The 26,044-nt window shown below is 35.8% G+C and overlaps 2 protein-coding genes across 13 annotated transcripts; one reads left to right on the forward strand and one right to left on the reverse strand.

Moving 5' to 3' along the window:
- Nucleotides 1-10,978: 10,978 nt before the first annotated feature.
- LOC107821287 (UPF0481 protein At3g47200) lies at nucleotides 10,979-16,463 on the forward strand. Of its 3 annotated transcripts, XM_016647716.2 has the most exons (4): nucleotides 10,979-11,051; nucleotides 11,157-11,215; nucleotides 14,594-14,688; nucleotides 14,820-16,463. In XM_016647716.2, the coding sequence occupies exons 3-4, from the start codon at nucleotides 14,617-14,619 to the stop codon at nucleotides 16,317-16,319; spliced, it is 1,572 nt and encodes a 523-aa protein (XP_016503202.1). In that variant the 5' UTR covers nucleotides 10,979-11,051; nucleotides 11,157-11,215; nucleotides 14,594-14,616; the 3' UTR covers nucleotides 16,320-16,463. The 3 variants fall into 3 exon arrangements, with proteins under 3 accessions (XP_016503202.1, XP_075082987.1, XP_016503203.1); XM_075226886.1 differs by lacking the exon at nucleotides 10,979-11,051 and having other exon boundaries at nucleotides 11,063-11,215; XM_016647717.2 differs by lacking the exons at nucleotides 10,979-11,051; nucleotides 14,594-14,688 and having other exon boundaries at nucleotides 11,105-11,215.
- On the reverse strand, nucleotides 12,389-25,578 carry LOC107821288 (tobamovirus multiplication protein 3-like). Of its 10 annotated transcripts, XM_075226888.1 has the most exons (17): nucleotides 25,163-25,578; nucleotides 24,019-24,109; nucleotides 23,769-23,821; nucleotides 23,587-23,679; nucleotides 23,436-23,507; nucleotides 22,414-22,482; nucleotides 21,160-21,232; nucleotides 21,009-21,054; nucleotides 19,376-19,439; nucleotides 19,229-19,282; nucleotides 18,883-18,960; nucleotides 17,844-18,206; nucleotides 17,540-17,747; nucleotides 17,250-17,433; nucleotides 14,098-14,403; nucleotides 13,114-13,998; nucleotides 12,389-13,037 (listed from the first exon to the last, which is right to left on the reverse strand). In XM_075226888.1, the coding sequence occupies exons 1-12, from the start codon at nucleotides 25,334-25,336 to the stop codon at nucleotides 18,114-18,116; spliced, it is 960 nt and encodes a 319-aa protein (XP_075082989.1). In that variant the 5' UTR covers nucleotides 25,337-25,578; the 3' UTR covers nucleotides 12,389-13,037; nucleotides 13,114-13,998; nucleotides 14,098-14,403; nucleotides 17,250-17,433; nucleotides 17,540-17,747; nucleotides 17,844-18,113. The 10 variants fall into 10 exon arrangements, with proteins under 10 accessions (XP_075082989.1, XP_075082991.1, XP_016503207.1 ...); XM_075226890.1 differs by lacking the exon at nucleotides 22,414-22,482; XM_016647721.2 differs by having other exon boundaries at nucleotides 17,250-17,747.
- Between the last annotated feature and the right edge of the window lie 466 nt (nucleotides 25,579-26,044).

The following is a 26,044-nucleotide window of genomic DNA, read 5'->3' on the forward strand; positions in this document are numbered from 1 at the left end:
TTAGACAATGTGGGCTGGCTATATCAGTAGTAAGAGGGTAGGCAATTTGAGTAGGTAGTTGGTGGCATTTATTGAGGAGTGATACATGAATGGTAGGGTGTATTTTGACTGATGGTGGAAACAGTAGGGTATATGCAACTGGTCCTACTCTTTTGGAGATCTGAAAGGGTCCATAATACTTTGCTGCTAGCTTGTGAAATGGTTGTGCTGACACAGTAGCTTGTTTATATGGTTGGATCTTCAAATAAACCTAATCTCCCACTAAAAATTGTCTGTCACTCCTGTGAGCACCAGCTTGTTGTTTCATCCTTAGTTTAGCTCTCAGCAAATGATGTTTGAGTAGTTGTAACTTCATCTCCCTATTGATCAGTGTATTGTCAACTTCAACTGAGGCTGATTCACTAGGTAAATAAGGGAGATGCAATGGAGGAGGTCTGCCATATAGAACTTCATAAGGGGTGATTTTAATAGCTGAATGATATGATGTATTGTACCAATATTCAGCCATAGGTAACCAAGAATACCATTTGGAGTTGTCTTCATTACAGAAACATCTGAGATATGTCTCCAAACATCTGTTTAGAACTTCAGTTTGCCCATCAGACTGAGGGTGATAGGCTGAGGAAGTGTTCAATTGTACTCCTTGTATTGAGAACAGCTCTTGCCAGAATGAACTCAAAAACACTGCATCTCTGTCACTAACAATCGATTCAGGGAGACCATACAATTTGACTATGTTATCCATGAATATCTTGGCTACTGATTGGCAGTATAAGGATGCCTTAAGGGAATGAAGTGCCCATACTTACTTAATCTGTCCACAACTACAAGAATGACTTCATAACCATGAGATTTGGGTAATCCATCTATAAAGTCTATACTTTTTTGTGACCACACTACATCTGGAATAGGCAGTGGTTGTAGAAGGCCAGGGTAGGCTGCTAGATCGGATTTGCTTCTTTGGTAAGTGTCACATCCTTGCACAAATAACTGGACATCCTTCCTGATACCCTTCCAGTAATATAATGTCATAAGCCTTTCTAATGTTGTTTCAATGCCTGAATGGCCTCCTTGTGGAGTGGAGTGCCATAGCCCAATGATGTGTGTTCTCAGTTGTTGAATATTGCCCACTACTAGTTTTCCTTTTCTCATCAATTGGTGGTGCTGCCAAGTATATTGTGAGTGAGTTGAGGGACCGACTATCAGTTGCTCAATCAATGCTTTGAGCTCAGAGTCTGTCTCCCAGCTATTAGTGATAGCTTGCATCCGATCAGAACTGGTAGTAGATAGTACCAGAGAAAATAGTTCAGCTCCAGGCATCCTGGAAAGGGCATCTGCCACCTTATTTGTGACTCCACTTTTATACTCAATGACATAGTCAAAGGGCATAAGTTTAGTTAGCCAAATTAGGCCAAGGTGGAGATTTGTAATATGGCCAATTTTTTATGACATTTGCCATGACATAATATCCATTATAATAAATTTGTGGTTCATGACATTTGCCATGACATAATATCCATTATAACAAATTTGTGGATCATGACATTTGCCATGACATAATATCCATTATTAGGCTAAGGATTTCTTGCTATAAATAGAGGAGTCTCTCCTCATTTGTAGATACACCAACAAGACTTGTCTTCAATTCTTGTTTCTTCCTTTCTTCCTTTATTAAGAGTGTTTTGTATGAGAGTTAGTATTGGGAAGCACTTGTGTGAACCCTTTCTTTGGAGTGATCTTGTGAGGTTATTCTCTTAGGGTATTTGGGATTAATTAGAGTGTTTACTCTAAATTTGTACTCTCTTTTGTACTCTTATTGTTATAGTAAATTGCTCATCTCCGCTTGTGGACGTAGGTCACTTTGACCGAACCACGTTAAATTTGTGTCTTATTTATCTACTTTAATTGTCGCTATTATCAACTTCCATTGTCTTTGTTATTGTCATTATACCGTTGTTTGACTAAATTTCGCACTATCCGGGTTTTCGATCCTAACAAATTGGTATCAGAGCCGGATCTAACCGGGTTTGTTTCAGTAGCCAATATGACTCTAACAAAGACCTATGTTGAGAAATTTGACCGAAGTGCAAACTTCGGAATGTGGCAATTAAAGATGGAAGCTATCCTAATTCAGGATGGCTTAGACTTGGCGTTGCAAGGAAATGAGAAGAAGCCGGATAAAATGACGGATGAGGAGTTTGCCGTCATAGACAAAAGGGCAAAAGCAGGTATCATTTTAAATCTCTCAAATGAGGTTTTACGTGAAGTTTCTATTGAAACCACAGCTAAAGGCATGTGGGAAAAATTGAAAACTTTATATATGAAAAAGACGGTGGAAAATAGACTTTACCTGAAGCAGAAGCTTTATACAATTCGTATGAGTGAAGATACCTCTATTCTCTCTCATCTTGACACCTTTGATTCCATTCTTATGGATTTGAGTAATATAGATGCTGAAATTAAAGATGAGGATCAAGCTGTGTTACTGCTTTGTTCTCTACCCCTATCTTTTAAGCATATAAGAGATACTATGCTTTATGCAAAGGATAATATCTCTTATAAGGATATTAAATCTATCTTAAAATCAAAAGAACAGATAGATAGTGATATTACTGGGGAAGCTAGTGGAACTCAAGCGGAAGTTGGCTTGTTTGTTAGGGGCAAATCCGACTCCAATTCCAGATACAATAATTTAGAGTGTCGCTATTGTCATAAGAAAGGTCACAATATCTCTGAATGCTATAAACTGAAAAATAAAGAAAAGCACAAAGAAAGAAAAAATGAGCACAAAAATAGTGACACCGCTGAAGCTAGTGTAGCAACTGATGAGGTTGAGGGAACTATATTTTAAGCAACTGAAACTAGTTTCAGATTAGACAATGAGTGGATTTTAGATTCCGGTTGTTCATATCATATGTGTCCTAGAAGGGACTTGTTTTCTATATATGATTCAGTTGCAGGTGGAGTTGTCCAATTGGGTAACAATGTTACTTGTAACGTTATTGGCAAAGGTACAATTCGGGTCAAAATGCACGATGATGTGGTGAGAACTCTTACCGATGTTAGATATGTTCCTGAGTTGAAAAAAAATCTCATATCTTTGGGCACTTTAGAATCCCTTGGGTGCAAATTCACTGGTGAAGGTGGAGCTCTGAAAATTTTTCAAGGTGCTCGTGTGATCATGAAAGCAAACAGATCTGGTTCGTTGTATACTTTATTGGGATCCACTGTTATAGGCCCTACTACAGTTTCGGTATCAGACAATTTATCTGATTTTGATGGCATTAAATTTTGACATATACCCATTGGGGCTTTTGCGGAGAAGGTGGAGCAAATTTACTATATCAGCCAAAATTAGGCCAAGGTGGAGATTTGTAATATGGCCAATTTTTTATGACATTTGCCATGACATAATATCCATTATAATAAATTTGTGGTTCATGACATTTGCCATGACATAATATCCATTATAACAAATTTGTGGATCATGACATTTGCCATGACATGATATCCATTATTAGGCTAAGGATTTCTTGCTATAAATAGAGGAGTTTCTCCTCATTTGTAGATACACCAACAAGACTTATCTTCAATTCTTGTTTCTTCCTTTCTTCCTTTATTAAGAGTGTTTTGTATGAGAGTTAGTGTTGGGAAGCACTTGTGTGAACCCTTTCTTTGGAGTGATCTTGTGAGGTTATTCTCTTAGGGTATTTGGGATTAATTAGAGTGTTTACTCTAAATTTGTACTCTCTTTTGTACTCTTATTGTTATAGTAAATTGCTCATCTCCGCTTGTGGACGTAGGTCACTTTGACCGAACCACGTTAAATTTGTGTCTTCTTTATCTACTTTAATTGTCGTTGTTATCAACTTCCATTGTCTTTGTTATTGTCATTATACCGTTGTTTGGCTAAATTCCGCACTACCCGGGTTTCCGATCCTAACAGTTCCATTAAGAACTTCAAAGTTTTTTGGTCAGTTCTGATGATGAATCTTTGGCCAAGCAAATATTGAGACCATTTAGTGGCTGCATGAACTATGGCCAATAGCTCTCTATCATACACTGAGAGTTCCATATGCCTGGTAGATAATGCCTTGCTGATAAAGGCTATGGGGTGTCCTTGTTGGATGAGGACATCACCAATTCCCTGTCCACTGGCATCAGTTTCAACAACAAAAGTTTTGTTAATATCAGGCAGTGCTAATACATGAGCTTTTGTCAAATCTTCCTTCAATTCTTCGAAAGCAGCAGTAGCTTTAGGTGACCATTTGAAGTTATCCTTCTTCAAGAGGTCTGTTAATGGTTTGCAAATGATCTGAAAACTTTGTATGAATCTTCTATAGTAGCCAGCTAAGCCAAGAAAGCCTCTCAGCAGTTTAATGTTGGTTGGTATGGGCCAGTTTTTGACAACTTTTATCTTCTGAGGGTCAGTTGATACTACTTCTTCAGTAATAAAGTGGCCTAGATATTCTATCCTTTTAACTCCAAAGAAACACTTACTCTCCTTAGCATACAGATGGTGTTTCTTCATTTCAAGAAATACATATCTGAGATGCCCCAAATGATCCTCCATGCTCCTACTATAGATGAGTATATCATCAAAGAAAACCAATACATACTTTCTGAGAAAAGCCTGAAAGATAGAGTTCATCAAAGCTTGGAATGTTGATGGTGCATTTGATAGACCAAAGGGCATCACCAGGTATTTATAATGTCCTGAGGGAGTCCTAAATGCAGTCTTAGGCACATCTTCTTTTGCCATTCTTAATTAATGATATCCAGACCTTAGATCTATCTTAGATAAGATCTTAGACCCTCCCAATTCATCTAACAGATCCTCCACCATAGGTATGGAAAACTTATTCTTTATAGTGTGTTTGTTTAGGTCCCTATAGTCAACACATAACCTACAAGACCCATCCTTTATCCCAAATAGGACAACATGGGTAGCAAAAGGACTGCTACTAGGTTGTATAATTACTTGGTCTAGCATCTATTGTACCAGGTATTCTATCACATCCTTCTTCACTGAGGGATACCTATAGGGTCTCTTATTTATAGGTTTAGTTCTTGATTGCAACACAATTTTGTGGTCAAAAATTCCTCTAGATAGTGGTAATTGTGTAGGTTCCACAAATAATTCTTTAAACTCTTTCAGTAAGGCTAACACTTGTGGATTAACATTGCTTTGTTCTTTAGACTCTAAGGAATACCATTGTAACTCATTACACACAATAGGTATTACTTGAATCATACAAAGCTCAGAATAATTACCTGTAGCTCTAGTTAATCTACCAACTCCAGTAGCCATGACTTGTTTGCCTGCTCCTCTTAGAACATGCTTCCTTCCTTTATAGTAGAACTCTATGGTAAGAGTTCTAAAATTCATCTTTATATCTCCTAGTGTTAATAGCCACTGAACTCCCAGTACTACACCACATGACCCTAGAGGCAATAACAAGAATTCAGCAAAGAATTCAGCCCCTTGCAACAACCAAGAAATTCTGCACATCTTATCAACCTTCAGCATGTTGCCATTAGCTGTAGCTACCAATTGGGGAGTGGTTGGCATGATAGGACACCCAAGTTTTGCTACTACTTTAGGATTAATGAAATTATGGGAACTTTCCGTATCTATCAATATCTGTAGGGCCTTCTTATAATGGTAACCAATCACTCTCAGGGTTCTAAATCCCAAGGATCTATTCAGAGCATGAATAGATATTTCTAGTTGGTCCAAAGGTTGAGCCAACTCTAGTCCTTACTCCTCCACTTCTCCTTCTATATCATCTTCAAGTAGCTAGCCTTCTTCTGGTTCCTCTAGTTCCAGCAGATACAATTGCTTAAGGTTTTTACACTTGTGACCTCCCACATACTTCTCATTGCAGAAGTAGCATAAACCTTGAGCCCTTTTCTCATTCATCTCTTCTACACTCAATGTTCTTCTGTTGTACTTCTTATGAGCTGTCAAGTTACTTGGATTAGGGGTTGGTAGAAGAGGTCTATTGTAAGCCTTTGGATCCCCATACCTCTTAGCACCTAACTGCTTGCCCCCTTGATCCATAGCAGGATATCTGATAGCAGCAAGATAAGCTTCTTGTAGCGTGACAGTCTTGTAAGCTTGAGACAAAGTGGTGGGATTTGTTAACTTTATTGCTATGTTTAACTCATGTTTCAGCCCACCTATAAAGCAACTAATCGCATTTTCTTGTGACAAGTTCACTCTAGTGAGATTCTTTTCAAATATGGCTTGGTATTCCTTGACACTTTTGGTTTGCTTGATCTTTTTGATTTCTTCCATCGGATCATCAAAATCAGTACCAAACCTCTTCACCATGGCCATAACATATTCATTCCACATAGCAGGATGAAGATATTATCTGTACCTCATGAACGACAAGTGCCATTGGATGGCTTCACCCTCTAACTGCATTGCTGCCACCTCCACCTTCTCTTCAGCAGCTACCTTCTCCATGGAAAAGAACTGTTCGATCTTGTACAACCAAGATCTCAAATCTTCCCCAGCAAACCTCAGATATTCCATCATAGACCATCGTGAAAAATTGGAATTGTGACCATTATGATGACCAGCGTTCCTTTCTCTCTGAGGACTTCCATCAAATGGCTTTCCTTCATGTTCTAATGGAGTTTTATCCCTTCGTTGGCCAGTAGCAGTTGTCACTTGCTCTTGCAACTCAAGTATAGTTTGATCTAACCTTTTAAGATTAGAAACCTCCCCTGCTAAAGACCCAATCTCAGAAATCATCTTTTGCATCAATTCACGCAATTCACCTACTTCTGATAGTGAATTGTCAGTTACTCTTGCTGTTCCTTTCGTCATTGTTGCCAAGGAAGGAGTGCTCTGATACCACTGATAGATTAATTGTAGGAATTCAATAAAGAACTCGAGGATTAAGTTGATGATTCAGGAAGTTGGCGAAGAAGCTCGAGAATTTCAGCAATGACGGAAAAGAGAAGAATAGGATTCGAGAGAATTAAGAGAGACGAGAGTATTTAGGAAACTTGTAATGCAAATCTTATTCATTTCTAAATATTACAATGTATTTATATGGATTGAAAATGAATACAACTAATCTAACAGAATTTGTTCTCCCAACTAACTGGTAACTAAATCCAACTAACTTGTAACTAACTCCCACTAACTTCTGCTGGCATGGTATTAACTAACTAACTAATTTTTTGAATTTTGCCTCTAACTCTCATTTGCTGATTCCTCTAACTACGAGCTGGATTTTCTGTATCATCATTTAATATGGGCAACATAGAGTGCCTATTGCCTAAAAAGTTTATTGCATTGATGGACATAGATATTTATGTAAAATCACAAAAGAAAAAACTCTTACCAGTGGTCGCCGGAAATATTTTATGACTGAAAAGGGGTTAAAAGATGGTAAGGGAAGAAAATGCTAAGTATTTTTTAATAACTAGGGTAGGATCCAGTTAACAGGTCAAAATTAAACCGGAATTTAATTTTGAGAAAACTACTCTCTATATCCTCTCAAAATTTTAATAGCTCATATTTTTGCCCATAGACACAAAATTATCCTTCGGCCCAAACATATTACATCTAATAGTCCGAAATATCTATTTTGTATATTTTTTGTATAGTAACAGTCTATTTTGTATATTTGTTGTATAGTGACAGTTTATTTTGTATATTTTTTATATAGTGACAGTCTATTTATTAGATATAGTTTGTATAATGACAGTCTATTTTGTATATATTTTGTATAGTGACAGTCTATTGTATATAAATTGTATAGTGACAGTCTATTTAATATATTTTTGTATAGTGACAGTCTATTTTGTATAACTTTTGTATAATGACAGTCTATTGTGTACATATATATATATATATATATATATATATATATATATATATATTGCAATATACCAATATTCAAAAGAAATGCTCTCCAATCTAATACATAATCTAAAATGACTTTTAAATATTAGCCTCATATACAATTTTTTTATGAAAAAGTTGGTCCAAAAAAGATACTGATAAAATATTCATGTTTAATATGCACCAGTTGCAACAGAGGATAGAGAGAGTAATTGATACTTGGGGGCCAAATGGGAGCCAACCCTCTGAAATATATTACAAAGAGGAAATGGCAATGATCAGGAAAGAAGCAATGAGCTTCTATGACGGTAAAAATCGCTCCCCAAAACTCCTAAACTTTGGTATTTATAGATAGAGCGGGATTTCAAATTCCAAACGATCAAAGAGTCGTTTTAAAATGCAGCACAGAAATTGACCGTTTGTATAGGCATATCTCTAGAAAAAGATTAGAGAGAGGGCTTCACGTGATCTGCTTCAGAAAATATCAGAATTATTTGGCTTATTATGTTGACCAAATCTCGTTGCAGATGTGAGAGAGAAGAAAAAGTCATGGGTTTTGAAGGAAAAATTGAGAGAGACAAAAGACTTACTCAAAATTAGAGGGGGCAAGCTTCTGCCATAGTCAAAAGCAAGCTGAACTTTAGCATAGAAGAGGAAAGGGTTGATAAGGGGGTGGTTGGAAGAGAAGGAGATTAAAAATCTGATATTTGTCTCTAGGGTGAGATATTTGGGATTGCAGGTTTGGTCTTTGATCGTTTGGGCTTGGAATTGTGCTGGTGGTTGGGTCATAATTGATATTAAATGGACTAGCTACTTAATTGGCTAGCCGTTATAATTGATTTTGGGCTATAAAATACATATTGCAATTTGTGGCTAGCGGCTGATATTAGTTTCTAGCGGATGACCATAAATGAAGTTTGCTCTATAATTTTTGGACAAGAGTGCCACGTGGCCTAGTAAAAAAAATGCCAACGCATTAATTTGAAGGCCCACCTGATCTGCGGTTAAACGTAAGGGTATTTTTATTAATAAAAATAATGTAGCATGTATTCTTAGACTGATAGATGGATGTAATATGTATATTTGGACTGATAGATGGACGGAGGGTAAATGTAATCCATTTATCAAATAATAGGGATAGTTTTGACCCTTTTCCGTACTATGAATAATCAACTCTAGTTAATTATTGCATCATTGCAGTCAACTTAACTAGAGTTAATACACCACCAACAACAACATACCCAGTATTATCCCATACCGTGGGGTCTGGGGAGGGTAGTGTGTACGCAGACCTTACCCCTACCTTGTGAGGATAGATAGACTATTTCCAATAGACCATCGGCTCAGGAAAACAACTGGAGTTAATAATTTGTTTAAAGAAAAATTTGTCTTTAATTCTTTTTAGTACCCAAAGTGAATCAAAGTCATTAGTTTTCTACTAGACAGATGGCAAGAATCTAGGGGAGAATTGAATATTAGTGAACTTAGAATCACTAGAGCAAATCCAACAACTATTTTAAGAAATTCATGTCACACTATATTTTTGGTAATTTTATCGGTTTTCTTTGGTATCACAGTATAATTAGGTTAATTTTTGATTTTTTAAAAATATTTCATGAGACTCGTATTATGATGTCTCGGTTATTATGTAAAGTAATAGTCTTATGATACGCATGATGTGCGTGTATATTATTTCAAGTGATAAAAAACTTTTTTAAAAAAATATAAATATTATATTATATTATATTATGTTCCTGTAGTTCCTATTTGGTGATACTCCTTCTTCAAATGATCTTATACTATTTGAATTTTGGTGTTACTATAGAATGCCCTGATAGACTTCAAATGGATTTGGAAAATTAATTGCCCCAATGAGATGAAATACTTACTACGGCAATGTTATCACAACAAACTTCCTTGCAGTCATTATTTGGACCATATTAGTATCAACATTGATAATTCTTGCTCGAAAAGTTTTATAACGTGTCTCACACAATTAACATTAGCAGAGGGACAAAATTTAAGGACCGCTTTATGTATTTGGCCAAAACTATAATGTATCTTCGTCATCCCTTTCATCTAGGGTTGTGCATAATATGGTAAATATCGAATTATCGTACCGAAATAGAAAATTTTGGTATATGGTATTCGGTATTTTGGTAGTTGGTATGATATTTGGTTTAAGTTCTTAAAATAATTTGGTATTAGGTATAATATTTGATATATAAAGAATAATACCGAAATACCGATATTGTACCGAAATATATACAAAATTAACATTAGATATATTATTGATTAACATACTAAGTTACACAATACTTTTCTTTGGCATTCATGTTGAGGTTGGCAGTAAAGCTCATGTACTTCTTTAGAAAAATAGAGGAACAAAATAGGTTGCGGATTCTAATTCTTATTCTCTAGGTTGCCAAGCAGTTTAATACTATAATATTTCAACGATTTTGGGGTGTTTCTTACTCCGTTACTCTTGTATTATTGCTGCATATGTTGAATTAATCCTTGTTGTATTCTCTAATTTCAATAATTAACTCTAAGCAAGTAACATGATATTTTCATGATTAAATGTATTCCTTTATGTACTTTTTTTCTCTTAGTTGATACTTGAAGGTTTTGGATAAAGATTTTGTCAACAGTCAAGTGAGTTTAAAACGTTTTTATCGAGTGCTTTAATTAAGAATATTACAGTTTATGACGCTATGCACTAGTTAATATGCAAGTCGAATAAATCAAAATTATCGAACCGAATAAACCGAAACCAGAAGGAGAAAAGTCGAATCATACCGAATGTAATTAGGTATGATATTGATATAGCATTTTAAGAAATCGAATATCAAAAATACCAAACTAAAATAACTAAATATCGTACCGTATCGACCAATGATCGCTGGGCAACATCCTGGCATTTTCCTTTCACCTATTAAAATATACTCACCTTTTGACCAAACCTTAACATGTCTTTAAAAAAGTGATGATTGTCGACCACTGCTACGACCAAATCATAACATCTTTTAAAATCCATTCTTCTGTTCACTCTATAAACGACAAAGCATTTTTCACTTAACACAGTTAGAGAACAACGTTAACAAAGCAAAGCTTTTTGATTTAGTGACTCTATTTTGTCTTAAGGCCGGTCCCATTTCTTTTCTTTCCTTTTCTTTTCCTCTAAGTTAGTCCTTTCTTTCAAAATAATTTTGTGCTTTCATTAATTCTAGCAATATATATTGTTGCTAACACCACACTGTTTAATCTCATTCCTCTTATAAATCTGCAGACTCTCTCATCATCTAGGGAAAGCAAGAGGACGAAAGAAGAAACAGCCAAACCAAAGAGGTAACTTTAATTTCTGGTTATATGCAAAATTACAACAAGTTAATATCTCAAGTTGAATGACATGACTTACTGGATGTATTTTGGCTGATAATATTTATTTTTTTTGTTTGAGACTTGAGACTCTTACATGGTTAGTTATATTTTCTTTTGTAAATAAATGATGTATCATTACAATTTTTAGATATTTTTCATACAATATCCACCTTACAGAAATGGCTTCTGTTGCTAGTTTCTCCGGTAAGTTTGAGGGGGAAAATAAAAATATAATAGCGTTTTTTTGTTTTTAATTAATTAAGTGTACCGTCCTGATATTTATTATTTTTCGGAAAAGTATCAAAACTGCCCCTGAACTATGTGTTATGGAACACATTTTCCCTCCATTTAAAGTTGGGGACGTTTATGCCCTTTCCGTTAATGAAAAGGCTTAAAAATGCCCTTATTGGCTAACGGCTCTCACTTAAAAATTAGTACGTAATTTGGATTTAATTAGCCTTATTAGCATAGAATTGTGACATGTGTCCAAATTAAAACCCCCCACATCAATTACAGTTACTTTCCAAATTCAAGTTTAGAATTAGTTTTAGGTTTTAGTTTTCGGTTCAATTTCAAAACCAAAGAAAAATGGATGAGCGAGTGTTCGAGTTTACGTAATTTTCTTTGCAGCTTATATAATCCTCAAGGGTGATTTTTATTGTAATAAGTTTATGTTAAAATTAAGATTTCCTTGTATTGTTGGGAATAAAATACCATTTTCTTGAAATTGGTACTTTAAGATTGTATTATTGGATTTTATTTTGCTAACCAATAAACAAGTAGCATAAAGATATGCATAAAAGAAACTACACCTTTGCAACAGAAACAAAAAACTGCACGTTTAACTGATATGCACATTTAATTAAATTGGTAAATATTTTTGACCCTATCTTGTCCAAGGAAGTGGATAAACTTGTCTTCTAGCAAGCAGTATATTTATAGTAGAGCTAATTACTACAACACCAGCTAGAATATAAAGATACAGGTTCACCAAGCACAGAGGTGAACCATTAAGCTATTTGCTATTCTATTTTCTCATCTCAAGTAGCTCTAACATATGACTTTCACATTGACAAAACTCTGCACTTCACATTCACAATAATCTGCACTTCTTAGGATATTCATAAACTACATAACTAATGACATTCATAAACTGCATTTACTAGCATTCATAACCAATATTCCTACTGGTTAGTACCTTAACTAACCATCAAAAGTTAGTTAAGACTTTAACTAACCACAAAAAATATTGTCAAAACCACCATAACATTCAGGTGATTACCCAACCACAAAAACTAATTGTTTAACCCAACAACTTTGAACAAAAGACTAACATTGTCATACTTCCAAAAAGAACATTACAACTTAAATCACAATTCATTCTCGCGTAGCTGCTTTCCCTTTTCCTGCAGTCAACTTTGCTCTCTTTTTTCCTACTGCTTGTTGTAATTGGCTTGGTAACATTGCTTCCTTTCCCTTCCAAAAGCCCTTTCTTGGTTCAAAAGGCAGGTTGGTTGGGATGCTAGCACCCGTTTCATCTCCAGTAAACTGGATTCTTCTCGTAACAGTTCGAACTTGCTGTCTTTTCCTCAATTCAAGTATTGTTTCTCTCAGACACTACAGATGGCCTCAATGGTGGGTCTTCCTCATCCCCAACTGAAGGACCATAACCAGTTGACTGTTGTGTCGCTGCCTGTATTTCATCATCTTCAGTTACTGCATTTTGGCTTGTGTTTTGACTGCAGCTTCTTTCTTTCCATGGTTGGGAAGTCTGCCCAGATCTATTGTCCTACCAACCAATGAAAAAAATTAGAATCAGTAAATGAGAGGTAACAAAAGAAGAGTTTAAGTAGTAATTGTGTTACCTTGTAACAAGCCCTTGAGTTGTGATTTGGTTCACCACATTTGCTACATGACATGATGCTGCCCTTTCTTGAAACACTCCAAATACCCTTTCTGTTGCTTGCTTCATCAGGTTGTCTATTTCTCTTAACTTTGGGTCTACCAACTAGTTTTACCATTCAGGTGGTTCCATCGCTTGTGAGGGATCAATTTTCCAGAACTGATGTCCCCTAACAGGTTGCAATTTACTCTTATACGTCAACATATAGGCCTCCCTACTATACCACCAATTAATTTTATCCATGGGTTCCTCTCTCTTCACAGCTTGGATTGTATGGGAGCATGGGATTCCAGATAAATCCCATACCTTACATGTACACCTTTATTTGGGCCAAGTTGACCGTATGTCTATCCTCCCCCTGTTACTTCATATCCATTATCCCCACTAAATACCACCTTGCAAGATTGAGCAATAATCCTATAATCATTGTACGACTTCATACATGTTGGACTATAATTAGTAATTACTACCCCAGCTCCTCATTTTATCCTCATTTTTTACTAACATCTCCATTACCTTAATCCTTATGTCTTCAAGCATTTTGATGATGGGCTTGCTTCTAGCCTCCAATATCCAAGAGTTGAATGACTCGGTGAAATTGTTATCCACCATCATGTTCTTACATTGAGTATCAAAAATTGCACCAAATCTCTAGCTGCATCTTCAGATTAGCTTCCCAATTTCCTCAATTGGTCATAAAAATCTTCCTGATAACTGCTCCAGGCACACCACCACATCAACTTTTTCATTTCACCACTCCATTTTTATACCAATTGGCCTCAATGTGCCTCATACAATATCCGCGATGTGCTTCGGGCAATACCACACTCACAGATTCCAGCAATCCCTGTCAAAAACCAAAAAAATAGAAAAACAAAAGCCAAAAGTTTAAAAACCAGAAAACAACAAGTCGAAAATTAAAAAAAAAAAAAAGACAAAAATTTACCTTTTGCATGTCAGATATAAAAGTAACTCCAGCACCATTTTTTAATTCCAATGACCTCTTCAGAAGCTCCAAAAACCATGACCATGTCCTGCCAGTTTCTTTATCCACTACAGTCCAGGCTAGTAGATAAAAATGATTCATTGAACCTTGTTCAATGGCTACCAAGAGCATACCCTTACATTTTCCTTTCAAGAAAGTTTCATCTAAGCCAATTAGTGGTCTCAAGTCACCCTTCCAACCTTCTTTTAAAGCATTGAAACATAGATACATTCTCAGGAATTTTCTTTTCCCTTCCAATAGGGCATCCTAAGAATTAAAGATTCTAACAAGTTATGACAAGACTATAGAGTTGATTTTTCTTTTTCTTTTCTTTTCATATTTTTCTGTATTAATATATCTGGATTAATAATAGCATCCATCTATGAATTGAATAGAAGAGCTTGATACCAAAGCATTTTAACCTGACATTTGTCTTTTAATTCGGATTTATATATAGATCAAGAAGGTTAATTATAAGGGATGGCACATTCTATTGAGATGATCACAGCAGATGACAGAACTCCACTGCTTCGTCAAAGTGTGCGCTCACATGTAATACCTTTTCATTTATACTTTTTGTTTTTGTTTTTTGTACAAAAAGCAACAAGGTGGAAGGTGTTTAGGTTTTTCATGAGAGAGAAAAAAAGGAGTTCAAGAACTGACTCTTTTTCCACTAATTACAGATGGAAGAAGGGAGGAAAGTGGATCATGTAATGGAGATAAAGGAAACAAATAGTGAAGATCAATCCAGGTTGCAAACCAGTAAATCCAGAAAACAAATCTTTGATGAAAGATTTAAGGATTTGAACAGTTGGTCAACCAAATCATGTACCATATTCAAAGTAAATGTGGCGTTACGTGAATCAAATCCAGATGCTTATACACCAAAGTTGATCCCCATTGGTCCTTACCATAACAAAAATCCTGAACTTGGTTCGATGGAAAAATACAAAATGTTGTACCTACAACAGTTTCTCCAGAGGAAAGAGGGGCTTGATATGGAAAGTTGCATCAGAAAATTGGAGGAACTGAAGGATGAAGCACTAAAGTGTTATGAAGATATAGATTATAAGGACTTTGATACTGATGATAGCACAGGGAAATTCGTGGAAATGCTGTTGGTTGATGGCTGTTTCGTGGTTGAGTATATTCGAGAGGATTGTTCGGCAGATGAGCCAAGAGAAGGCCGAATTATAAACACAGATTGGATGGTATCTCTTGTAAATCGTGACCTGTTGCTGCTAGAGAACCAACTTCCTTTCTCTGTCCTCACTAAGCTTCATGATATGACTACGCATCAAGGTGAAATGTCATTCACAAAACAAGTGGAGAAGACTTTTTTATCTAACTTGTCGAATATGTGCCCTGCACCCTTGAGTGAGGTTACTACAGGTAATGCAGACAATATGGAACCCAAACATATACGACATGTATTACTCAAGGCCTGTCAACCTTCAAAGACGACAACTAGCACGACAGAATCAGAATCAGAATCAGAACATTCCAGGAAAAGCTTATGCTGGAATCCTTTACAACTATTTAGGCCGAAAGAAACGCAAGGAGATACAAAGCACATAACGTTGCATGGCAGCATGCCAAATGCAACAGAGCTTTGTGAAGCTGGAGTTACATTTTCAAAAGTTCAAAATGTTTATAGGTCATCGGACACAAATAACACCCTTGGAAATAGGACAGTATCACTCTTTGATATAAAATTTGAGAAAGGGTTAATGAAAATTCCTTCATTTGAAGTCGTTGATCTTACGGAGACTCTCCTGCGAAATCTCATAGCTTTTGAACAGCATTGGCCTGATGTATATCCTACATGTTTCAGTGATTATGTTACTTTCATGGATTATCTTATTGAATCAGAAAAAGATGTGAGTTTGCTTCGCCTGAAAGGAATCATCAGAAACAGGATAGGAGAGGACAAAGAAGTGGCCAGCATCTTCAACAAAATGGGGAAAGGGGTCGCCGTTTCATGTGAGGACTTCTACTACAAAGAAGAATACAGAAAATTAATTCAACATTGTGAAAAACCATGGAACCGAATGAAGGCAAATTTGAGGCACAATTATTTTAGTAGTCCTTGGGCTGGAGCTTCAACTGTGGCAGCCGCCGTACTCCTCATACTCACAGCAATGCAGACAATACTAGCTTTCAGAGCTGATCGTAAGAAATAGTCATTGTTTGAATGTCTAATTGTTCTAATTGTTTAATTATTGTGCCAATGCTTTGTCCATTAAATAATTAGAGGTGTGAAGAAGCGTAAGTTTTATCTTTTCCTGATGTTGTAATGGTATAAGAAGCAGATTTTCAATTATCAACCTTTTATCCAAAATAAAACCCCTCTTATAGCTATAACAAAAAAAATAAAAAAACTATTACTTACAATTAAGCCTGAATCTAGGCTAAGCAGAGATGGAGTTAGGATTTGAAGTTTATGGGTTATATAGCTCGTTTTGTTACTGGGTTCGCAATTAAACAATTATACATAATTTAATAAATATTCTAATACAAATTCATGGTGTAAGTAAAAGTTACCGGGATCATCCGAACCCGTCAACAATACTCTCCCTCCGGCCCTGAGGCTAAGTGGGTCGGCTGTATGAATTATTACCATCTATTTCGGTCTATAGTTGACCTGTGATTTACTGTGGGGCTAAATGAAGTTTATCTCTCGCTAATACAAAATTAGCAAGGAATAAGGGCCTCACTAATTTCCATGATAATTAGGCGTAGTTTGATGTGAGATTTTGGGTCTTAACAAGTTCCTTTTTTTTTTAAATCCCTCCCAATTTAGGAGTATCTATAGTGTTTCCACACTTTCCCTCCAGCGTGACTCGAACCTAGGACCTAACGGTCGTGGGTGGAGGTGCTTTTACCAACTGAGCAAGCCTCACTTGTCTTGACAAGTTCCTTGTTGTTAAGATATGTTGTTAGTTTATTAATTCCTAGTTGTTGACATATTGTTATATCAGGATATTTAGTTTACATTACAATCCTTATATTATTAATCCAAGTATTACAAATCTATACATTGTAATTCAAACATAAACTTAAAAAAAAAAAAAAAAAAAAAAGAAGAAGAAGAAGAGGAGGAGAGTACATACTTTGGTGACTTTCTGTGGAAGATTAGTGCCAGAACTATTATAGTTTCAATAATATTAGAGTAGGTCTTGAGTGTTACTTCATACTTGTAGCCATTTTCATCTGAACCCAACCGATTCGAACCTGTTCAACTGATGCTTGAAGACATCCATCCGTTTAAGTGAGGCAACATTATAGAGTGAATTCCTAACACTCAGAGAAGTCAAGGAGAAAAGGTGGTTACAAATGCTGAACTGCAGGTGTACCAACCGGTCCTCTTCATGAAAAGAGAGATATGCCTACCGGTTCCAACCTTGCAGCATGACTAGCAATTCATCTCCCTGGAGAAGACAATCATCCTCACAATTGAGAATCCATAAGTGTTAGCATGAAGCAGATAAAGTTCTCCAGTAGTTCTCTCGCGTAATGTTCCAGGTACAATCCATAAACATCCACCTTGTTTTATGTATCTATGAATCATCATCCTCTACCTTGCAACATCAATGCATCCTAATAGTTTGCTGTGTAACAAACAAGTACGCCACGAAACAAACTTGAAATATAGGGGAAAAAGAATAATAAACTGAAATCTCAAAGACAAAGATGAGGATAATTACACTAGAAATCACAGCATGTTCCACAACTCTTGCTTCAAGACTATAAATTAGAAACATAACTAAAAATCTGCAAAGAACAAACTATATTTTCAGAGTCCCTGATGAACCATACTCCATGTACAAGATAATCTCGCAAATGGTCCTTGCTTCCATCACTTCCAGGTAAGACAAGTATCATAAAAGCCAACTCGTCTGGCATCTGATCCTACTTCCCAGAGCTTGATTTCCATCCCGAAGCTTCATACCCATCATTGAATACACACTATTGTATCAGCAAATAGGGTGGTACTGTGTGATCCCTCGCTTCGGAGGCAACTTCCTCAAAATGAAAAGGACAATCGAAGAAGGTAGTATCTCCACCAACTGCAAAGAGTTGACAGAATTCTGGTCATCCTCAAAACATATACACAATAATCCCTTTTGTCTTCTTTCTGTGCACTTAATATTGTAAACAAAGGCCGAAAGCCCAAATTTAGAATACTCACGGGTTTAAATTTACATCAACTTTTACTTATGCTAGGACAAAGACACATAAATAAATAGAAATAAATCAAGCTTTAATTTCAGTACACATACTCAAACTTCCTAAATTTATTGTTTCACCAAAATGCCGTAAATTGGAGCCAGTTTTCAATTCAAGAAAACATCGACAAAAAAACCTAGATATTATCGCATAAACAAGAAACTCTCAACCCTAACCAAGGAACAGGGGACGAAGTTTGACACATGAAAAGAGGTGTTGAATGCCACAAGCTGGTGAATCATATCGGTTTTCCAATTAAGTCATGATTTGGAAACTGTGCTTCGCCAAGATTGCACAGACCTCCAAAGTGCTTCCGCACCCGTGTCGGATCCTCCAAAAATACACTACTTTTGCAGGATCCGACACGCATCCAGCAACATTTTCGGAGAGTCCGAGCAACATAGCTTTACGCAGCTTACCAGCCGCCAATATTTAATCTTCTTCACTGGCACTTAAAAGAGCAATATGCACGCTGAAAGTACGAACAACTAAAGGTTTAGTGCTGTAGGAACTTACCAGGTAGTACACAAAATTCAAAATTGGATGGTCCAGGACATCAAGATCCGCAGCTTTATCAAATGCATTGAAACACAGCTGTGACGCACATGATAAGAGAAACAAGAGTTAACATGGGTCAAGTTGGTTTCACGCCCTTCTTAAACAACTTCAGTTGAAATCCTGGAAGTATAAGCTAAGACTAATTTACTACAACAACAATATTCAGAATATAAAAATACCATCTAAAGAGAATACACAGAGGTCAATCACACATCACAAAAATGGATTGACTGCTTGCAAGGCTTTTTGTGGCGCCGTCCTAATTTAGCTGAGAATATCTTATTCGGCAGGAATATGTACTTACCATAATGCATCTAATGAGGAAGCATGTAAAGCATATTGTTGTCACATAGCCGACCTATATATGTCAAGATATAGAAGCAGTTAAATGACAAAAACTAGAAGAAAGGACAACTAATAATGAAAGACACACAGTACGACAGTAACATACCTCCTGTAGCTTCTTCTGTCTCCCTTTTGATTCTACAGGGAAACGCCGTAACATAAGGAAAAGCCTGGAAGGAAATGATATAAGGTGAAGAAAAACTGTGAACATCAAATAGGTAATGAAACCATGACTACCCATCTTAACCTACTTTTCACATACAAATTATATTAAAATGTGCATGTACCAAAAGGTGAAGGGACAAATTAAACGAACATATACAATCCACTTTAGGTAAGCCTTCAAGGAGTGAACTAATATCAATATCTTATCATGTAAGTTACTAATCAAATTTTCAACTGCATATTTCAACATTAAATTGCAGGAGTATCTATTTGCACAAAACTAGCAAAGAATAATAGAAGAAAAAACTTTAGACCATTTAACAGACCAATAAGCTAAGACATAAAAACCAAAAAGAGAAAAGACAAATGGTCATGAAAGTATACAAAGGAATTATGGGAGCAAGTTCTTTATTTAAAATAAAATAAAAAGAATTTAGGGAGCAAGTCTGAACAAGTGGGATACAATATTACCATGTGCCTAATCCGAGTAGATGCCACAAAAGGTGTACGTGGCACTCTATGTACCCAGTCTACTTAGGCAGTTGGGTTACATGTTCATGTAGATTCATCTCAGAGTCCAACAACAAGAACAACAACAAACCCAATATAGTCCCACAAGTGGGGTCTGAGGAGGGTAGTGTGTACGCAGACCTTATCCCTACCTTGAAGGTAGAGAGGATGTTTCCGATAGACCTCATCTCAGAGTCCAATAGAAGAAAAAAACCAACTTTACATGTTTTATGAGTGTTGCAGCTGTGAATGAATGATAATATTTTTCACTAGCCAGATTTGGGCTTTGGTTCTAAGATATCCCCATATGTTACAGACCCAGTGAACACTTGCTCTCACTATTAGAAACATTTTTAAAAAAAATTATTGAATCTAACCTACGTGAAGATCATGACGCCCATGACGATAACACAATTGTAAGAGATAGATGGATGTCTACCATAAATCCAACTCTAAATCCACCATACGCTGACCTAACTGGGTGTTATTCTCCTTTCACATCAACTCTTAATCTTGCCTATCTCTCACTAGCTCATCCTTATGAAATTATTCAAATGTTTGGCAACAGCAGGGAAGCACCATGGTGTATGACATAGCAATATGGACTACTATGTATGAATGAGAACGACTGTATGCATTGCTGCAATCAGAGAATGAATGACATCTACTACCTGAGAAGCAGCTTATTATATAAATTACATTAAGTTCAGAAAAAGGCGATCCTTAAGGCTTAGCTCGGATTAATCTCAGGCTGGTTTAAAATCTATGAATTTGCAAGCTGGGTAAGCAGATCATAACTTATCCAAAAGACAACTTTGAGCAAGTAAACAACAATTACATAGCATAACAACAGAGGTTCTTAGAAAGTGAAAGTGGTAAAGGATCTGTGTAGCCGTTAATCAGATATTCTTTTGATAAACATAGCGCCATTGTCTCACAAAGGACAGAAATAAATGCATGGCATATGATCGTCTGCTAGCACTTATGCTTCTAGATGTGTGGTCCCACCAATGCACTCCTTCAGAGGTTAGATTAAATCACTGGTACGAGAAATTAGATCTTACCTTCCTCCATAAAGAAGAAACCCCAAGGCTGCAAATAGAGATACACCTGCAAAATAATGCGTGCCAGTACAAAAGAAAATGTGTCAGTGCAGACGCAATATATCTATGCAATAGAAAAACTATTAAATAAGGTAAAACCCAAAATGCAGACCTGCAAAGAACACCTTAGATAAGATGACGAGAGCTGGAATAGGTTTCCACCATATTATCAGCCATAATATAATCTGGAAATTTAATAAGAAAAAGGATAAATCAAGCAACAAACATCCACAAAGCATCTCTAGCTATGAAAGAAATTCAATTTCTCAGATACTGTTTCATGTAAAAACTCTATCACAAGACACAAGCTTGTCTAATGTCCAACTCTGGCACTTAGTAAATCACCAGACGCAGTATCCCTTCTTGATAAAGCATCTTCAAACTTAGAAATCCAGTCCTATTCATGTACTTTCATTTGGAACCAGTACACTAAGACCTGAAGAACATGTTTGTCAAAATTACTGGTGCTGTGTTTCTTTTCTTCCCTCTGATGTGACGAATTTGTATAATTACTGACGCTTCTTTCCTTTTTACTTTGGGATGGGTGCATTTGGGGTTTGGCGGGTGGTGGAAAGTGTCGATCATGTGTGCCCTACCCCCAAAAGCAACATGAATACACTTTTTTTTTTTATGAAGTAAGGTGTTTCATTAAAAAAAAAGCATCAAGAAGATGCATAGTTGCATAGTTACAGGAGGCCTAGTTACAAAAGGCAAAAACAAAAGAGAGAAGCTAGGCCCTATACAAAGTGTCAATCTAGGACAATAGTACTAACGACGTCCAAAAAATGACTAGTACTAATTACAGGGGACAGTTTTGTCCAGCCAAAAAGTTCAAGTAGGCTTTTTGCCTTGAGAGAGTGATTTGGAGTTGAGATACAGCATGAATACACTTTTTGAGCTTGTACTGGACAAGAAAGTGGTTGAAGGCAAGATGAAGGCAGGTCTTATTACTGCATGAGACGTGTTTAGATGGACGGAATTCAGTCAGCAAATATAAAACAAATAAATTCCAATGTCAGTGTACAACTTGCATGGATGCAACTACTAGGTCTATCAGCAGATAACGCAAATTAAGTAGGAGTAACAATTTAAAGTAAAACAAACAAATGCAACTAAGAATTCAAAAGAAAAACCTCTATTAATTTTTAAAAATATTGATAACATGAAAGACAGTCATTGTGACCCTACGGCTAGTGGTAAGAGAGCAGCACATGATGTGTGGGTTAGGCATATCCGTGGTTCGAACTCTACAGCAGACAAGCAGTGGCGAAGCCAGAAAATTCAACAAGGGTGTTCAAACCTTTGCCAGTGAGCTATGTAAGGGTGTTCAAACTCTATTTTTAATCAATAACAAGTAATATTTTACCTTATACGGAGTATAATTTTCCAGCGAAGGGTGGTCAGTTGACCACCCTTGGAGGACGTAGCTTTGCCCCTGCAAACAAGAGCTTGGTATTGAAGTGGAAAGGCTACAAACCGTGTGTCATTCCCTCGGATATTTCTCGCTTATAAAAAAAAATGAAACGCGGTCCTTGTTTGTAAGGCCATCTCCAACCCTTACCTCCATTTTCTCCTCCAAAATGCAGGAAAGTTACTCCAACCATTACTCCATTTTTTACTCCAAAAAAGAATATTCCATTTTATATTCTTCTCTCTTCAATATTATATTATTATCTTTATATAAATTTTATTTTCTTATTTCTATTAAAGAAAATCTATCTTTTTTTCTTTTTTACATATTCATCACATATAATTTAATATAAAATTATTTTACACCATAAATTTTTAAATAATATAATTTGTAAGCAAATATTATACATTATATATATTAAAAGATAATTCAAATAAAAGTGAAATCATTGAGATACATATTACATAATGGTAAAATTCATATTAAATATTATAACTTATAATAAAATTAACTTACAATTTTACATAAAAATAATAAATGCACGAAAATTAATTTATCAAAATTATACGCCAAAGTTAAAGATGTAAAATTAATATTATAAAGATATTACATAAACATAATTAGGTATATATAAAGAGATAAATTAAAAGAGTTAAATAATAAAAATAATAATAAAATATGCATGAATAGTAATGGGGGAGATGAATAGTGTCCCCCATATTTGGAGGAACACTATTCATCCCCCATTTTGGAGGCAAAAATGGGGGAGGGTTGGAGCTCCATTATGGCAAAAGTTGCCCCCATTATGGAGAAATGGGGGAGGGTTGAAGATGGCCTAAGACTAGTCAAGTCATAAGTCCACTTGGGAGAATAATTTCTAGGTTTAAAGTTTTGCAATATGTTAGGAGTTAATTTAACTCAATGCTCAAGCACCAATGTTTTGCTGAGCACGTGTAGTGTAAGGACTAAATATCTACCTGAATAGCATACACCACTCCATTAATTGTGAAGAAACTAGGCCTAAGAGCATCAGTAGATACAGCACGTGCCTGCAACAGGAAAGACATATATTAACCTTGAAAAGTGACACAATCTGCAAAACATTGAGTTGAGAGAACACAGGCAAACCTGATAGTATATCTCAGCCCAGAATAATACTAGCAGGGCAAAAGTTGTGAAGAATGCAAGACTTGGCATATCAAGCAAGATGTGCTGGATAATCTACACAAACATAACCTACATAATTACAAACTGAAAGGAAACAAAGATAAAAATGGCAACCAGACGTCTAATCTATGTCAGTGCCTAACCTCAGGGTTCAACTTCTGAACATCCCGGCGAAATGCAAAAACAAGCGAGCGAACTACCAAAGGACAAAAACACGACTTCATTACTAAACCCAACAGGTCAAAGCAAACTAACAAAGTGAAATGTGCCGGAAAAATCTTTTTTTTCCCAAATAGTATAACCGGAGTACCGAACAGATCATTTGAAAAACAGCTTGTAATATTATCGATCAGCATGTTTCCAACATAAATAATTATGAAAGATGATACCAACCTCCATTCACCAAGAAATTGAGAAAGTGGAAAACTTTCTGAGTGGTCCATCCATACTCGGGAACTCTCATTTGAATCCGAATTAATTGCACCTGCAAATTGACAAAGTTATAAACAACCAGAGTCACAGATGCATTAAAGCAATAATCTCGGGGACTCTATCTACTTTAGAACACATATTAACTATATGATTACTTAATAAGCAAGAAGAATTTTTTTTGGATATATGGGAATTCAAATCATCATTCAAAATCAACTAAGGACACACATAAATGATAAAACCAACTTGTAGCAGCTTCCAATTTAAAACTGGAAAGCATTTGCATGCTTAGTATAAGAAGTTGCCCTTTTTATAGAATACATAAAGCCAATTTACAGAATATTAGGAAGAGCGGATAGCTCTCATGGTAAATTAAAAATATCAATGAAGCCTAATATTCATTTACGAATGACCCAGTTCACCTCTAGAAGGTTTTTTCAGGTATTAAGGTCCCATCTTACCCTCACCCATGTGAGCTTCCAAAGCATAACCAGTTATAAGTACAAATAAATAAAGGATGAGGGTAGCAATAGATCGACAACTAGAGTGAAAATAGTCTAACTATGATAAATCTTCTAAAGGATACAAAAGATTCAAGTTGCTATCCAATTTGAAGTGTAATTAAATGATTGAAAAGCTCCTTATCTCAAACCCGACACTCCATTAAGTATGGCTGTTACATTTCGATGTATCTCCGGTGTGATGCTTTTAAATTCATCGTATTAATTCCACTTCCTACTTGCGGCATGCTTTTCTATGATCTCGACTAATGATTCAATTGCCATGTAAAGCGTGGAATCCTCTATTTAAGGTTCTACCAACTACCATAACCCTCAAAAAAGAGTTTAAGTTCCATGCACCGACAATAAACAACCAGATCACTTAGAAGGTACTTGCCGATAACTCTAGTTGATAACATTGATTGATAACCAACAACTAATGGTAAATAAACTGTCATAAAAGGTTAAATTACAATGATGGTGTAAGAAAATCTTTACATCCTTTAGTGTAAGACATCAAAATTCTTAAAGGAGTTTTGGAACTAATTAATAAACAATTACTACCAAAATTGCAAACTAATTAATAAATAGGAAGTGATAATTACAAGAGCAACGATTGAAACGACGCCGTATAAGATCGCGAGGACATGGAAAGTACGGTCTTGCCAAACAGTGGATTCGTTCACCTCCTCCCACCAATATATTGCCTCATGCAAGCGGTACGCCACCACCACCGCCGCCGCTGTCGACGGATCCACTGCCGTCTCTACCGGACCCATCGCCGGAGATCCGAAATTAGACACCAAAGTAAAGTAAAAAAAGGAAATTTTTTAAGAATTTGTTTTAATAAAGTCTTTCCTTTTTCAGAAAATTGTTGAGTCTAAAACGGCCGGCGAGAAAGGAGCAGAGAGCGTGTATTAAAGATGTGTACGACGACGCTCCGTGATCGTACTTTTTAGGATTTTGACTATTATTACGAAATGTTGTACTACGAGATTAAAGAGATTGATGAGGTTAATATTGTCCGAAATGTACAAGTCCGGTGAATCACTTTGGACAGCTAAAGTAATGAATTGGCACAATTCTTTTCAACAGATTATTACACGTGGGGTGACAACGGAGAGGATGTGCTCTAAGATTTACTTGCAAAATTGATATGGATGACTGTTCATAATAGTTAAAATTAATAACTTAAAAATAAAATAAATAATCTGTTATAAGAGGTTAAATAATTTTAGATTGTGTCTATCATTTAAATTCCTATATTATTGCTGTTTGTATCAAAATCAAATAGACACGTGTCTTCTAATTAAAAGTTTGTATTTAATCTATATCTATATCTATATCTATCTATCTATACATCTATATTATTATAAAAGCATGAATATAATGTCGGTTTACAAAAATAACCTTATAATATTAAGCATGATAACTTATAATAAAAGGATATAACTGAAATTCTAGATATTAGTCTTATAATCCTATTA

The sequence above is a fragment of the Nicotiana tabacum genome, chromosome 12 (genome assembly GCF_000715075.1).
Source record: "Nicotiana tabacum cultivar K326 chromosome 12, ASM71507v2, whole genome shotgun sequence".
NCBI lineage: Eukaryota > Viridiplantae > Streptophyta > Magnoliopsida > Solanales > Solanaceae > Nicotiana > Nicotiana tabacum.